At 42.1% G+C, this 15,064-nt stretch overlaps 1 protein-coding gene across 1 annotated transcript in view; it reads right to left on the reverse strand.

The window, feature by feature from the left end:
- Positions 1–14,668, reverse strand: part of LOC311141408 (protein phosphatase Slingshot homolog 1-like) — a 56,496-nt gene extending 41,828 nt beyond the window's left edge. Inside the window, exons 1-2 of the mRNA XM_084176724.1 lie at positions 14,304–14,668; positions 8,119–8,156 (exon numbers count right to left, since the gene is read on the reverse strand). Of these exons, the coding sequence (XP_084032850.1) occupies positions 8,119–8,156; positions 14,304–14,384 (119 nt within the window). The 5' untranslated portion in view covers positions 14,385–14,668. The remainder of the gene's footprint in view (positions 1–8,118; positions 8,157–14,303) is intronic.
- Between the last annotated feature and the right edge of the window lie 396 nt (positions 14,669–15,064).

Below are 15,064 nucleotides of genomic sequence, written 5' to 3' on the forward strand. Positions count from 1 at the left end.
GGTCTTTGTGGTTGAATCTGTGTTTGAATTTCACTGCTCTACTGAGGGACCTTACAGATCATTGTATGTGTGGGGTACAGAGATGAGGTAGTCATTCAAAAATCATGTTAAACACAGTGAGTCCATGCAACTTATTATTTGACTTTGTAAGCAAATGTTTATTCCTGAACTTTAGGCTTGCCATAACAATGAATACATGTTGACTCAATATATTTAAGCTTTTCATTTTTCATTAATTTGTAAACATTTCTAAAAACATAATTCCACTTTGACATTATGGGGTATTGTGTGTAGGCCAAAGACACAAAATATCAATTTAAATTAAGGCTGTAACACAACAAAATGTGGAAAACGTCAAGGGGTGTGAATAATTTCTGAAGGCACTGTAGGAGTTGTGGCCCATCAAAGAGACAACATCATGTTCTAACTACAACACAATTTTTTTATCACAAGCCCAAGAGGGAATGGCCACAACCCACCATTTGTTAAAGACTGTGAAACATGAACACTTCACAAAGATTCTGTTGGGTCCCTTCTAGGATGCTACAGACATAGAACACACACAAAGATGCCAGAGACATAGATGACCAGATGTTTAATGTACAACATGTTCACAGGTCAGGTGGTGGATTGAGCCCTAAAAATAAAATATTTCATGTCTCCACATGCCTAATAAAACTCAATACATTGCATTACCCATTACGTAAGTGGAGGGTTTTTTGGCAGTTAAAGACATGCTCCGGTACTTTGGCGACTAGTAAGTATTTTTTAAACCTTCCGCTTTGGGCTGGATGTGTCAATGTGTAGTTCATACATGCCTAATCTAGGAGCAGAATTACTTTCTTACCTCAATTAGACACGAAATCCCTAGTTTGAAAGGTACTTTTCTGGAAGTCATTTTCCCTACATTTACCCCCATGTGGGCCAGCTCCCTAGCAATTCGAGTTTCAGCCAATGAGCTCCTGCCCCTCACTATTTGAGTGACAGCTAGCAAGATGCGCACACAGTAGAGCCAGAGAGAGAGAATGACGTGGTGCACATATCTGCACATTTGTGAGGTGGTACGCAACTTTCGGGGACCATTTTTGGCTCGTGGGTGCTACTTTCAGAACTTCTGGCTAAAAAAGTATACAAAAGTACCAGAGAATATCTTTAAGTTGTGTAATATAGTGTATTATATCCCATACTGAACCGATGAGACCTGGAGGCAAGACAGGCCTTAACTCGTATCTCACCGATGTCATTCCTGAGTACGTGCATCACTTTGAGTGCCAAAATCCAAAATTGCATAACCAGAAGAATGTACATTCTCAGAAGAAATTCTATGAGTAGGGTCGTTACATGTCATTTCAGCAAGCCATGACACCCACCATATAACATAGTTCTGAAATCGTTTCTGCACCCAAATTGGCAATTTTTGAATTCATATAATATTCAATACAGGGGTTCCCAAACTTCTTTGGCCAACGACCTCATTTTGATATCTGAAAATTCTCACGACCCCACCCATGTGAAAAAAAGCTCTAGAAAGTTGGAATTCTGAGTTGGATGACCGTTCAAAACTATTTTTCCCAGTCGGAGCTAATTTCTTTCAGAGTTCCCTGTTGTCTTGAATGCACTGAAGCCGGAGTTTCAGAGTTCCCAGTTGTTTTGAACGCGGCAGTAATGCTCAGAGGAAGATGGCAGGGTATTCCCTTTGGGTAAGGAACCAAAACTCCTCCGTAGTGACCCGTGAATGCGTTGTCTGCAGCATCCGGTCACATGACAGCTCAATCAGCCTGCCCACCGTCCCGTGATAGATGGAGCCCCATCTGTGCAAAGGCCCACCATTCGATCCCATAAAGAATCAGTTTATCGTCAATATAGCCACACAGCACAGTGAACATCCCATATGCCGTTTCATGCTCCGGAATCGTGAGACAGAACAATATGCCCTCGTGAATAGCATCCCCCGACATGTATAGCGAACAAAAGTCAATGCATGGGCATCTCGGCCCTCACAGCTAACGTCCATTTGGAGTGCATACGCTGGGGAATTTTTGAGTCGTTCAGTCAGAGTTTCCTCTTGATTGCTAGCAATAGCATAAATTCTTAGTTCAACAGTGTTATCTGACAAAGGTATTGATGTAAATTTATGTGCCTCTGCCTCCCCACACATTGTTTTCACCATATCAATTGCAGCCGGTAATATCAAAGTCTCTGCAATAGTGTGTGGTTTCATAGCATAGTGGGCCTCACGTGGGAATGATTCAAGTGCAACGGTCAAGTGCGGCCCTTTCCCATGATCTAAGGGCGCTCACTGGTTGAATTTTATCTTTTAGATTAGAATAATTTATTTAGATTTTTAAGGTTAACCACATTACAATGATTGAGACACAAAGACAATATTATAATATACATATTTATTTGTATATATTTTTGTTCCCCTCAGGATTTTGGAAATTCTCCTGCGACCCTATTTCCATATCAGGCAACCCAACATGGGGTCACGACCCCTAGTTTGGGAACCGCTGATATAGTACCTAACATCTAACTTTTTTCTAACAATGAGTAAGACATGGTAAGAAATTGTAAAAAGCCACCCATGGAACCCATTCATATTTTTCCCATTCCGGAGCAAGTGCACATATGAAGTGGCTATGTTGAGCGCAAAAGTGATCATTTGAAACAGGTCCTATACGATTTGAGTTACTTGGCAACTTTAGTTGTGAATGATACAAACCTTAGAATGTCTTAGAAATCTAAATATATATGGGCTGCATGATGACTATAGGCTGATGACTAATTTAGTTTTATTCTATAAACTACTGACAACATTTCTCCCTAATTCCAAATAAAAATATTGTCATTTAGAGCATTTATTTGCAGAAAATGACAACTGGTCAAAATAACAAAAAATATGCAGTGTTGTCAGACCTCGAATAATGCAAAGAAAATAAGTTCATGTTCATTTTTAAACACTACAATAGTAATGTTTTAACTTAGGAAGAGTTCAGAAATCAATATTTGGTGGAATAACCCTGATTTTCAATCACAGCTTTCATGCGTCTTGGCATGCTCTCCACCAGTCTTTCACATTGATGTTGGGTGACTTTATGCCACTCCTGGCGCAAAAATTCAAGCAGCTCGGCTTTGTTTGATGGCTTGTGACCATCCATCTTCCTCTTGATCACATTCCAGAAGTTTTCAATGGGGTTCAGGTCTGGAGATTGGGCTGGCCATGACAGGGTCTTGATCTGGTGGTCCTCCATCCACACCTTCATTGACCTGGCTGTGTGGCATGGCACATTGTCCTGCTGGAAAAAACAATCCTCAGAGTTGGGGAACAATGTCAGAGCAAAAGGAAGCACGTTTTTTTCCAGGACAACCTTGTACGTGGTTTGATTCATGCGTCCTTCACAAAGACAAATCTGCCGATTCCAGCCTTGCTGAAGCACCCCCAGATCATCACCGATCCTCCACCAAATTTCACAATGGGTGCGAAACACTGTGGCTTGTAGGCCTCTCCAGGTCTCCGTCTAACCATTAGACGACCAGGTGTTGGGCAAAGCTGAAAATTGGACTCATCAGAGAAGATGACCTTACTCCAGTCCTCTACGGTCCAATCCTTATGGTATTTTGCAAACCTCAGCCTGGCTCTTCTTTGCTTCTCATTGATGAAGGGCTTTTTTCTAGCTTTGCACGACTTCAGCCCTGCCCCTAGGAGCCTGTTTCGAACCGTCCTCGCTGTGCACTTCACCCCAGCTGCCGTTTGCCATTCTTTTTGTAGGTCACTTGATGTCATCCTACAGTTGTTGAGTGACATTCGAATGAGTTGGCGGTCATCCCGGTCAGTAGAGAGTGGTTTTCGCCCTCTGCCGGTCTGTAGCTTTGTTGTCCCCAATGTCTGCTGCTTGACCTTGTTCTTATGAACCGCGGTCTTTGAAATTTTAAGGATGGAAGCAACCTGACGCTCACTGTATCCCTCTGCCAGTAAAGCCAGAATTGAACCTTTCTTTTCCTCACTCAAAACTTTCCTTTTCAATTATTTTGGCATGGTCAATAGTTCTTTTTTGATTAATATTACTTTTGAGGTACTATTAGCACTGTTTTTGCCATGCAGCTGGTACTATTGCAAGAGGATAGTGATTACCACAGCAGTGGGTTTTATACTTTTCCCCGTTAAATAAGATTTGGTTCAGGTGATCACCTAATCAGTACCTAATTCAGTAGAATGAGTTGTGCCTGTGTTGGAATTCAACAGACACTGGAGTGGTCTCTTAAATTTTTCCAGAGCTGTATATTGCATAGGATGAAAAAACAATACTACAAGCTGCAGCTCCATAGTACTTGTCAAAAATAGAGAACTGATACTATATACTCGTTGTTGGGGTGGGATTGGCGTGGGGTGTGGGTGGTCCGTGGGTGGCTTTTGATAATTTCTAAGGATTCCACGTCAAACTCATTGTTAGAAAAAAAGTTTGGTCCAAATCGGATGTTAAGTACTATATTAACTGAATATTATATGAATCCTATAAATTAAAATTGCCAATTTGGATGCAATCAATTAGAGATCAAATTATATTTCAACAAAATAATGTTACAAAATTGCTAATCTTATGTTTCTAACAACAGAAACGCTTTCAGAACAATTTGAGATGGTCGGTGTTGAAATCCTCCTCCTTGTGCTTTTTGAGGTGGAACGACACAGTAGTTAACTACATTGTGTACATTGTGTGCCAAGGTCACAACAACATATACTGAACAAAAATATCAAATGCAACATGCAACAATTTCAAAGATTTTGCTGAGTTACAGTTCATATAAGGAAATCTGTCAATTAAAATACATTCATGGCCCTAATGGATTTCAAATGACTGGGCAGGGGGGCAGCCATGGGTGGGCCTCAGAGGGCATAGGCCCACCCACTTGGGAGCCAGGCCCAGCCAATCAGAATGAGTTTTTCCACACAAAAGGGCTTTATTACAGACCCCCCCCCCCCCCCCTACACACAATACCCCATAGTGACAAAGTGAAAACAGGTTTATAGACATTTTTGCAAATGTATTAAAAATTAAAATAAATACCTTATTTACATAAGTCCTCAGACCCTTTGCTATGAGAATCAACATTGAGCTCAGGTGCATCCTGTTTCCATTGATCATCCTTGAGATGTTTCTACAACTTGATTGGAGTCCACCTGTTGTAATTTCAATTGATTGGACATTATTTGGAAAGGCACACACCTGTCTATATAAGGTTCCACAGTTGACAGTGCATGTCAGAGCAAAAACCAAGCCATGAGGTTGAAGGAATTGTCCGTAGAGCTCCGAGACAGAATTGTGTCGAGGCACAGATCTGGGGAAGGGTACCAAAACATTTCTGCAGCATTGAAGGTCCACAAGAACACAGTGGCCGCCATCATTCTTAAATGGAAGAAGTTTGGAACCACCAAGACTCTTCCTAGAGCTGGCCGCCCGGCCAAACTGAGCAATCACGTCTGGAGGAAACCAGGCACCGCTCATCACCTGGCCAATACCATCCCTACGGTGAAGCATTGTGGTGGCAGCATCATGCTGTGGGGATGTTTTTCAGCGGCAGGGACTGGGAGACTAGTCAGGATCGAGGGAAAGAGGAACGGAGCAAAGTACAGAGAGATCCTTGATGAAAACTTGCTCCAGAGCACTCAGGTCTTCAGACTGGGGTGAAGGTTCAACCTTACAACAGGACAACAACCCTAAGCACACAGCCAGGAGTGGCTTCGGGACAAGTCTCTGAATGTCCTTGAGTGGCCCAGCCAGAACCCGGACTTGAACCCGATCGAACATCTCTGGAGAGACCTGAAAATAGCTGTGCAGCGACGCTCCCCATCCAACCTGACTGAGCTTGAGAGAATCTGCAGAGAAGAATGGAAGAAACTCCTCAAATACTGGTGTGCCAAGCTTGTGCGTCATATCCAAGAAGGCTGTAATTGCTGCCAAAGGTGCTTCAACAAAGTACTGAGTAAAAGGTCTGAATACTTATATAAATGTGATATTTCAGTTTCTTTTTTTTTTAAATAAATTTGCAAACATTTCGAAAAACCTGTTTCTGCTTTGTCATTATTGGGTATTGTGTGTAGATTGATGAGGAAAAATAACAATTGAATCTATTTTAGAATAAGGCTGTAACGTAACAAAATGTGGAAAAGGTCAAGGGTTCTGAATACTTTCTGAATGCACTGTATATCATACTTTGACTAAAACGATGACTTATTGACTTAAATCGTCTTTCAGCTCGAAAAAGTGGATTTCTACTGGTGTGGGCATTTGTATCTCAATATCAAATCATTTCCAGGTAACAATGAAGTATATTTCTGTGATTATTTTCTATTAAAATGGTCAAAAAGAAACAAAAATAGGCTATTACACCATTGTTTAACATTACTGCATGTCAGCCGCATTAACAATTTGCTCATTGATTGGAAACCAGGTGGTATACGCTCCAAATTGCGTTGTGGTTTGAGGAGAACACTTACATACTTACATTTTGTCAAGGCGGAGATGAGTGGCCGAGATGCTCGTGGACTACAAAAATTACAAGGTAGCTTACTCTGCTGACACTGACAAACAGATCAATAAAAACTATGTTGTCTGATACATATAATTGGTCTACGAAAAGGGGAGACACAAATACAATATGACATCCATCTAACCTGGAGGTGGAAATGATTGTCCAAAAACAAACAAAAGTGGCACTGACTCAATGACAAAGACAGTGAATATGCACACTCACCGGGGATATCGCCTATGTTCTCCGTTAGTGCCAATATGATAGGCTACTGTTGGCTCAATTAGGTAGAAAATGTTGATAACTAAAAGACAGATTGGAGTATTTTCATTGTCATCTCTTTACAGCAATAGCCATTTGCTTTCCAAACAGTTTTTCTACGATTCAATTTTTAAATATTGCAATATGACTTGGTGGGTCTCTCTGAATTTCACTGACAGTCGCAACTCAACAATCATCTATTTGGTATTTCAGCGCAAGCTGCCCAAATTGCAGGCCCTTCCGACTGTAGGCTATGCAATTTTAAAAATGTTTGTTTAGAAGCTAATGATCCTCTGTGGCCAAATCATGCTTTCTGATGTAGTAGGCTATTTTGAATGATTTTATTTATTTCTGTATAGACAGGAGTATGCTAATTAGGCTATATAATTTTGGCAATTTAATTCAATTTTCTTTAGGGAAAGCTTCCCCTAGCCTTATAGACACGCCGCCTTTGCCTTTTAATGTGGCATAAACACAACCAGTCATGATGTTTTCATCTGATTGTCAAACAATCACTTAACAAAAAAGCGCTCCTGTAGGCTACCTGCGCACATTTGTCCACTCACAAAATAATTTCAGCATCCAAACCCCAACAGTGCACTGTGCACCCGCAATTTGATGAATGGAAAGAGACATCTGTTACAAAACACCTCCGTGCATTGTAATGACATTCTGCGATTGTCATTAGGCCTTGTCATTAGGCCTTGTCATTAGGCCTACACTCGTAGCCTGAATTGATTAATCCACTGTTGTCCGCGCGAGCCTTGGTCTCGGCCACTCATCTCCGCCTTGTCCACGAGCGTCTCGGCCACTCATCTCTGCCTTGACAAAATGTAAGTATGTAAGTGTTCTCCACCCGGTTTCCAGTCAATTAGCAAATGTTTAATGCGGCCGACATGCAGTAATATTAAATAATGGTGTAATAGCCTATAGTTTTTTGGGCATGTTGTATTAATTGTGATATGCTCACGTTTTACCGGTACGGAGTACCCCCACTATTTATTTTGCCGGGACGCCATACCGGACCGTAACGCCTTACTTTCACCCCTGGTGGTGACTGTCATTGAGAGGAACCAGACCGGACATACAGTATCTCCAAACTCTACACAAACCCAGATGTAAGGCATCAGTTGATCTGGAACGCTTACCCCCTACCTCCACCCACAAACAAACGCAAATGACAAAAAATGTCCTCCTATTATTCTCCATTTGGCATAATATGTAGCTGTACTGTGCTCCCCCATGCAAAATAATGGATAGAAAAGAGCAGCAGCTCTGAGCTACCCTAGCAAGTCCATCTTTAGTACAGTAAGTACTAACAACACTTACCTCTGATTTAGCCGGCGCTCATCGTCACTCCCAAAGTCCTGCAAACCAAGAAAAGGCAGAGGAAAAAGAAGCAAAAATTACCAATCTGATACTTCAAGACATTGAAGATCTACAGTGCAGCCATTAGTATCAGGTATTCTCTGGTCTTTTTAGAAAATATAACAGCTTTAGAAAAACCTAACTTATTTGAATAAAACACCAAATATATTGCTGTAGTTTGTCTCATCACCGTAACATTTTTCAAGTTCCTGTCAAAACTTTTAAATACAGTGCATGCATTCGGAAAGTATTCAGACCCCTTCTCTTTTTCCAAAAAATTTTACATTACAGCCTTATTCTAAAATTGATTAAATAAATACAATTCCTCATCAATCTACACACAATACCCCATAATGACAAAGCGAAAACAGGTTTAGATTTTTTTGCAAATTTATTACACATAAAAAACTGAAATACCTTATTTACGTAAGTATTCATAGCTGTTGCTATGAGACTCTAAATTGATCTCAGGTGCCTCCTGTTTCCATTGATCATCCTTGAGATGTTTCTATAACTTGATTCGAGTCCACCTGTGGTAAATTCAATTGATTGGACATGATTTGGAAAGGCATACACCTGTCTATATAAGGTCCCACAGTTGACAGTGCATGTCAGAGCAAAAACCAAGCCATGAGGTCGAAGGAATTGTCCGTAGAGCTCCGAGACAGGATTGTGTCGAGGCACAGATCTGGGGAAGGGTACCAAAAAATGTCTGCAGCACTGAAGGTCCCCAAGAACACAGTGGCCGCCATCATTCTTAAATGGAAGAAGTTTGGAATCACCAAGAATCTTCCTAGAGCTGGCTGCCCGGCCAAATTGAGCAATCGTTTGGCCGAGGTGACCAAGAACCCAATGGTCACTCATACAGAGCTCCAGAGTTCCTCTGTGGAGATGGGAGAAGGTTCCAGAAGGACAACCATCTCTGCAGCACTCCACCAATCAGGCCTTTATGGTAGAGTGGCCAGACAGAAGCCACTCCTCAGTAAAAAGGCACATGACAGCCCACTTGGAGTTTGCCAAAAGGCACCTAAAGGACTCTCAGACCATGAGAAACAAGATTCTCTGGTCTGATGAAACCAAGATTGAACTCTTTGGCCTGAATGTCAAGCGTCACGTCTGGAGGAAACCTGGCACGATCCCTACGGTGAAGCATGGTGGTGGCAGCATCATGCTGTGGGGATGTTTTTCAGCGGCAGGGACTGGGAGACTAGTCAGGATCGAGGGAAAGATGAACAGAGCAAAGCACAGAGAGATCCTTTATGAAAACCTGCTCCAGAGCTAGTTGTGCAGCGCCGCTCCCCATCCAACCTGACAGAGCTTGAGAGGATCTGCAGAGAAGAATGGGAGAAACTCCCCTAATATAGGTGTGCCAAGCTTGTAGCGTCATACCCAAGAAGACTCGAGGCTGTAATCGCTGCCAAAGGTGCTTCAACAAAGTACTGAGTAAAGGGTCGGAATACTTATGTAAATGTTATTTTTTCATTTTTTATACATTTCTAAAAACCTGTTTTTGCTTTGTCATTATGGGGTATTGTGTGTAGATTGATTAGGGGAAAAAACGATTTAATCAATTTTAGAATAAGGCTTTAAAGTAACAAAGTATGGAAAAAGTCAAGGGGTCCGAATACTTTCCGAATGCACTGTAAAGTTGTATTCACCCATGATGCATCATCTAGAGGAGTAGTCCTTATATGAACACAAGTTCATTTATTTGCTTATATCCTTCAGAATGAGGTTCTCATTCTCAAAACACCCCCTTTACCCCACTTGGCCTTCTCATTACCGAAACGGCTAAAGAGTTCAAATTGGGAAAAAGTCTGATTTAATTTTATAATAATTGTATAATTTCATTTGAAATATGTATGTTTTCTGTGTGATCTTTAACTCACTCCTTTTCATTATGGGAGCAATGTAACAAAAAATATCAGAAATATTGATTTGTTTACTACTTTCTGGACTTACGTTAATGAGAATTGTGTGAAAATTTTGATAAAATGCATAATATCTGATTTTTAAAAAACTGAACAATAATTATACAAAGTAAATTAGTACAGATCCTAATATCAGTGATTCAAGAGGAAATGTTGTGAAAAATGACACTTGAGAATGTATTTTATTCACAGTTCCGTGAGAATGACCCACCTGGCTTTATCAGAGGTGAACGCCACTAAATGGAGGGTATGTCTTAAAAACAGTTATTGTTCCAGGAGAGATATCATAGACTGGGAGTATCAGGTTATAGCTATATGGTGACAGGTAACTGTGAGGAGGTGGGCCATTCTCCAGAAGTTTCACCTACTAAAGCCTGAGGGTTGTCAACCAAAGCACTACTAGTGAGAAGCACAAGTTCCCTGCCAAGGTAAGGTAGGACGGGCCAGAGTACTGCAGCACTAAGAGAAAATGTGACAAGATGTATCCAACACTGTATTTCAGCTCCAAAAACACACGCCACTTTCCATTACGGTATCTAACAAGTGCTCATCACACTTGTGATGAGCAGAATAGGTTCATAACAGTGAACAGACATTGTCAAACCTCACATTTTTATAAACACACACAAAACGGTACGTAAAGGCTTTTTTGCCCCATCTAAACAAACAGTGCAGGTAAGGTGAGGTAAGGTGCAGGTAAGGTAAGGTAAGGCCTCTGAGGTTGGCCTCTACCTCTACCCATTCAACCAGGGGACGGGCATCAGGGTGAAACTCAAACCAGGGACGTGTCAAACGCTGTGTTTAAGATGTGTTTCAGTTGGCCATCAGGGAGGGTAATCCAATAGTTGACTTGAACAGCCCTGCACCCACTACAAGTGAATTCCCAGCCATAATTCTGCCACAGCGAGACACATGACAATAGCAGAATTTCACCTCGTAGGGAAGTCTAAAACAGAGGGATGAAACTCTCCATTCTTGGCAAAATCATGTAGCCTACCTTACACCGTCACAACAGCTACCATATTGTTACCCCACCACAGTCCTCCCCTCATCGCTTTCCCTCCACATCCCCCCACCCTCCATGTGAGAATGACATCATAGCTGCAGCAGCTTCCTGAGGGGCTTGGCTGCTCCTCATCAGACAGGACCCTGGGAAGAGCCCTGGAAGCAGCCAGGCAGCCAGTCAATTCTATCCCACATGGAAAGTGAGTGGCAGGCAGTGACAGGGAAGGCCGGTCCTCAGTCAGGCCAGCTCAATCATCTTCACGATAAATGTGTTTCTTTTTACACTTTTCTTTTTTTAAATGGCAGATGTAATGCGTCAGGCCCAATGACTCAGTAGCTAAAAAAGCTAAGCAGCAGCCTAATTAAAGAAAATAAAGACCAGTTAATGCTCAAGTACCAGTTCTTGATTTAGGCCTAACCATGGTTGTCGTCATCTTCGAGACAAATCTACCCAATACTCCCTCAATAAGGGCTAACGGAGAAAACCTTCCTTCCTGCTGTAGGCTAGTGCCTTTGTTGTATTGAGCATGACTCCTGTTTCTATTGTTAACAGTTAGCGCCCCCAACTGGTTGAGAAGGTGCACAAAAACAGTACTTCGATTGTAGCTATCTTTTCATGAGTGACATCTAAATGTCATAGCTGTGATGTGTAGGCACTAACTGTTACACTACATTTACATTTTAGTCATTTAGCAGACGCTCTTATCCAGAGCAACTTACAGTTAGTGAATACATTTTTTTGTTTTTTTATACTGGCCCCCCGTGGGAATCAAACCCACAACCCTGGCGTTGCAAACGCCATGCTCTATCAACTGAGCTACATCCCTGCCGGCCATTCCCTCCCCTACCCGACGCTGGGCCAATTGTGCGCCGCCCATGAGTCTCCCGGTCGCGGCCGGCTGCGACAAAGCCTGGATTCGAACCAGGATCTCTAGTGGCACAGTTAGCACTGCGATGCAGTGCCTTAGACCACTGCGCCACTCAGGAGTTACACTACATGACCAAAAGTATGTGGACCCCTGCTCGTCGAACATCTCATTCCAAAATCATGCCCATTAATACGGTTGGTCCCCCCTTTGCTGCAATAACAGTCTCCACTCTTCTGGGAAGGCTTTCCACTAGATGTTGAAACATTGCTGCGGGGACTTGCTTCCATTCAGCCACAAGAATATTAGTGAGGTCGGGCACTGATGTTGGGCGATTAGGCATTCCAATTCATCCCAAAGGTTTTCGATGGGGTTGAGGCCAGTCAAGTTCTTCCACACCAATCTCGACAAACCATTTCTGTGTGGACCTCGCTTTGTGCACGGGGGCATTGTCATGCTGAAACAGGAAAGGCCTTCCCCAAACTGTTGCCACAGCCTGTTCACCCCACTACCATCTAGAAGGCGGAGACAGTACAAGTGCATCAAAGCTGGGACCGAGAGACGGAGAAACAGCTTCCATCTCCAGGCCATCAGACTGTTAAACAGTCACCACTAGCCGGCCTCTGCCCAGTACCCTGCCCTGAACCTTAAATCACTGTTCTAGCCATCTACCACCTGGTACTCTACCCTGCACCTTAGAGACTGCTGCCCTATATGTACATAGTCACTGAACAGTGGTCACTTTAAAAATGTTTAGAAACTGTTTTACCCACTTTATGTATATACTGTATTTTAGTCATGGCTCATCCTATATAAAACTTTTTTTATTTTTCTGGATTATGTGTGTATTGTTTTTTTATTGCTAGGTATAACTACACTATTGGAGCTAGAAACATAAGCATTTCGCTGCACCTGCGATAACATCTGCAAATCTGTGTACGCAACCAATAAACTTTGATTTGATTTGCATTTTGAGATGGGATTGTTCTTGTCGTTTATTCATTGGCTGTTGTTGATGCCTACTCTTAGGTTCATCTGAATAAACAAATAAGCACAAGGAGCAGTACCAAGAGTTTATTTTGTCATTGTGGAAGTGTTCAAAGCTCACCTGACTTATACTAGTTTGTGTTTGGCAGACTATCTTTACTCTGTTATGGAAAGTATGACTAGGCCTCTACCACAGTGGTTCCCAACCTTTTTCGGTTACTGTACCACCAAATGAATTTTGCTCTGCCCAGCGTACCCATGAAGTACCTCCTCATGTGCATTTTACCAGTAGGTATATAGTCTCATGAGTCTTCTTCTTCTTGGGCTCCCGAATGGCGCAGCGGACTAAGGCACTGCATCTCAGTGCTTGAGGCGTCACTACAGACTCCCTGGTTCAATTCCAGGCTGTATCACAACCGGCTGTGATTGGGAGTCCCATAGGGCAGCACACAATTGGCCCAGCATCGTCCGGGTTTGGCTGGTGTAGGCCGTCGTTGTAAATAAGAATTTGTTCTTAACTGACTTGCCTGGGTAAATAAAGGTTAAATAAAATACAATTCTAAAGTATCCCTGGTTGGGAACCACTACTCTACCACATGACTGTTTTAAGTTACATGCCACATTTCACCTTATTGACTGGTCTCTTTTAGAAGACATCTCAGAACAGCATTGAAAATAACCCATGCTGTCCATAACACCTGACTTTGACATAAGCAAGTAGTTAGCCAAAGAAATAAGCTGGTAGTAGCTGAAATATTAGGCAACTAACTTGCTAAATGTTAACATTTTGGCCTACCAAATTGTATGGCACCACTGCAGTACACTGGTGGTTTGTTAGCTGACTAGCTATCTTACTGCATTCACCAGCAGGACCTTACGGTAGGACTTACATGAAACTACCTGGCAGAGTGACAAACAACCAGATACCTAGCTATGTAGGCTAACGATGCTATTGGAAATGGATAGGCCGCTAATGCCACAGCAGTTACGCTGCTCATTAGCAGGCTAGCTCAATCATTAGCTAGCTAGTAAGGCAAACAAGAAGCTAGCTAACTATATTAACTTTATATTTATTGTGCGTTAGCTAGCTGGCAAGCTAATAACTTTAATAGCCGGCAATAGCATGACGTTATATCAGTGTGTTACTGACATACAACTTTGCTTGCTAGCTTTTCTAGACAACTAACGTTAGCTAGGTAGCGATGGAGTTGAGGTTATTAGCTACTACCTAGTTAGCTTATCCCATTACTAGATTTAGCTAGCACTTCTAGGCCTATGTCACTCCCACGTATCCCCGGTGTTTTCTTGCGCTTTGTTGACGTTTCTAAAACGTCTCTCCAGCTATTTCCAAGCTTACCTCCCCCACGTTGGTGGTGGTTGTGCTGGCTGTGGATGCAGCGCTTGGGGTAGGGGAGCGCTGCAAAGTAACCAGAGCCATGGCTGGGAGAGTCTGCGCAGGCCGGTGTAGCCTGCCCAGAGAACAGCTTTATTCCCGGTGAAGAACCTGAGCAAGTTGTTTCTTGGTGTCAACGTCTATAGCGGTCGAAGCAGAGAATTTCATCGTCGTTAAATTTCCATCGTCCTAAAACCTGTCAGATAGTTGTTGCTTTTGAATTTTCTCAAATAAAAATACACGAATTTCATAGTAAGAACGTACAGAGCATGCACATATCATTCCCCATGTTGCGGCTTTCTCACTACTAGCCTGCACAAAACCGCTTCCACCAGCGGATGCGATCTTATGCTAGTCAGCTGCTGCCAGCCAACCAGACAGTGATGCTGAGTTCAAACATTCTGGCTAGGCTACCAAAATCTGTCAAATACATACCTACATCATGACAGAATCTCTTCCATTTCAAACTGTGTATTTCACTTAGCCTGTCGGTTAAAAATAATAAATAACATTGTAGCTACAGTTCATGTAATGCAACTACACATACCCTCACAACCCGCTGAAAGTTTATAATCTTTTGCATAATGTTTTTTTTATCTAACTGCTGTTTTTTTTGGTGTTTTTTAAATAGATATTTATATTCTGATTTTTGCAACGTTGTTATATTTCAGTTATTACACATGACACGATGTACAATTTCAGGTTACTTCATACAGTTAGATGGG

Source organism: Coregonus lavaretus, assembly GCF_964263955.1.
Source record: "Coregonus lavaretus genome assembly, chromosome: 14".
Lineage (NCBI taxonomy): Eukaryota > Metazoa > Chordata > Actinopteri > Salmoniformes > Salmonidae > Coregonus > Coregonus lavaretus.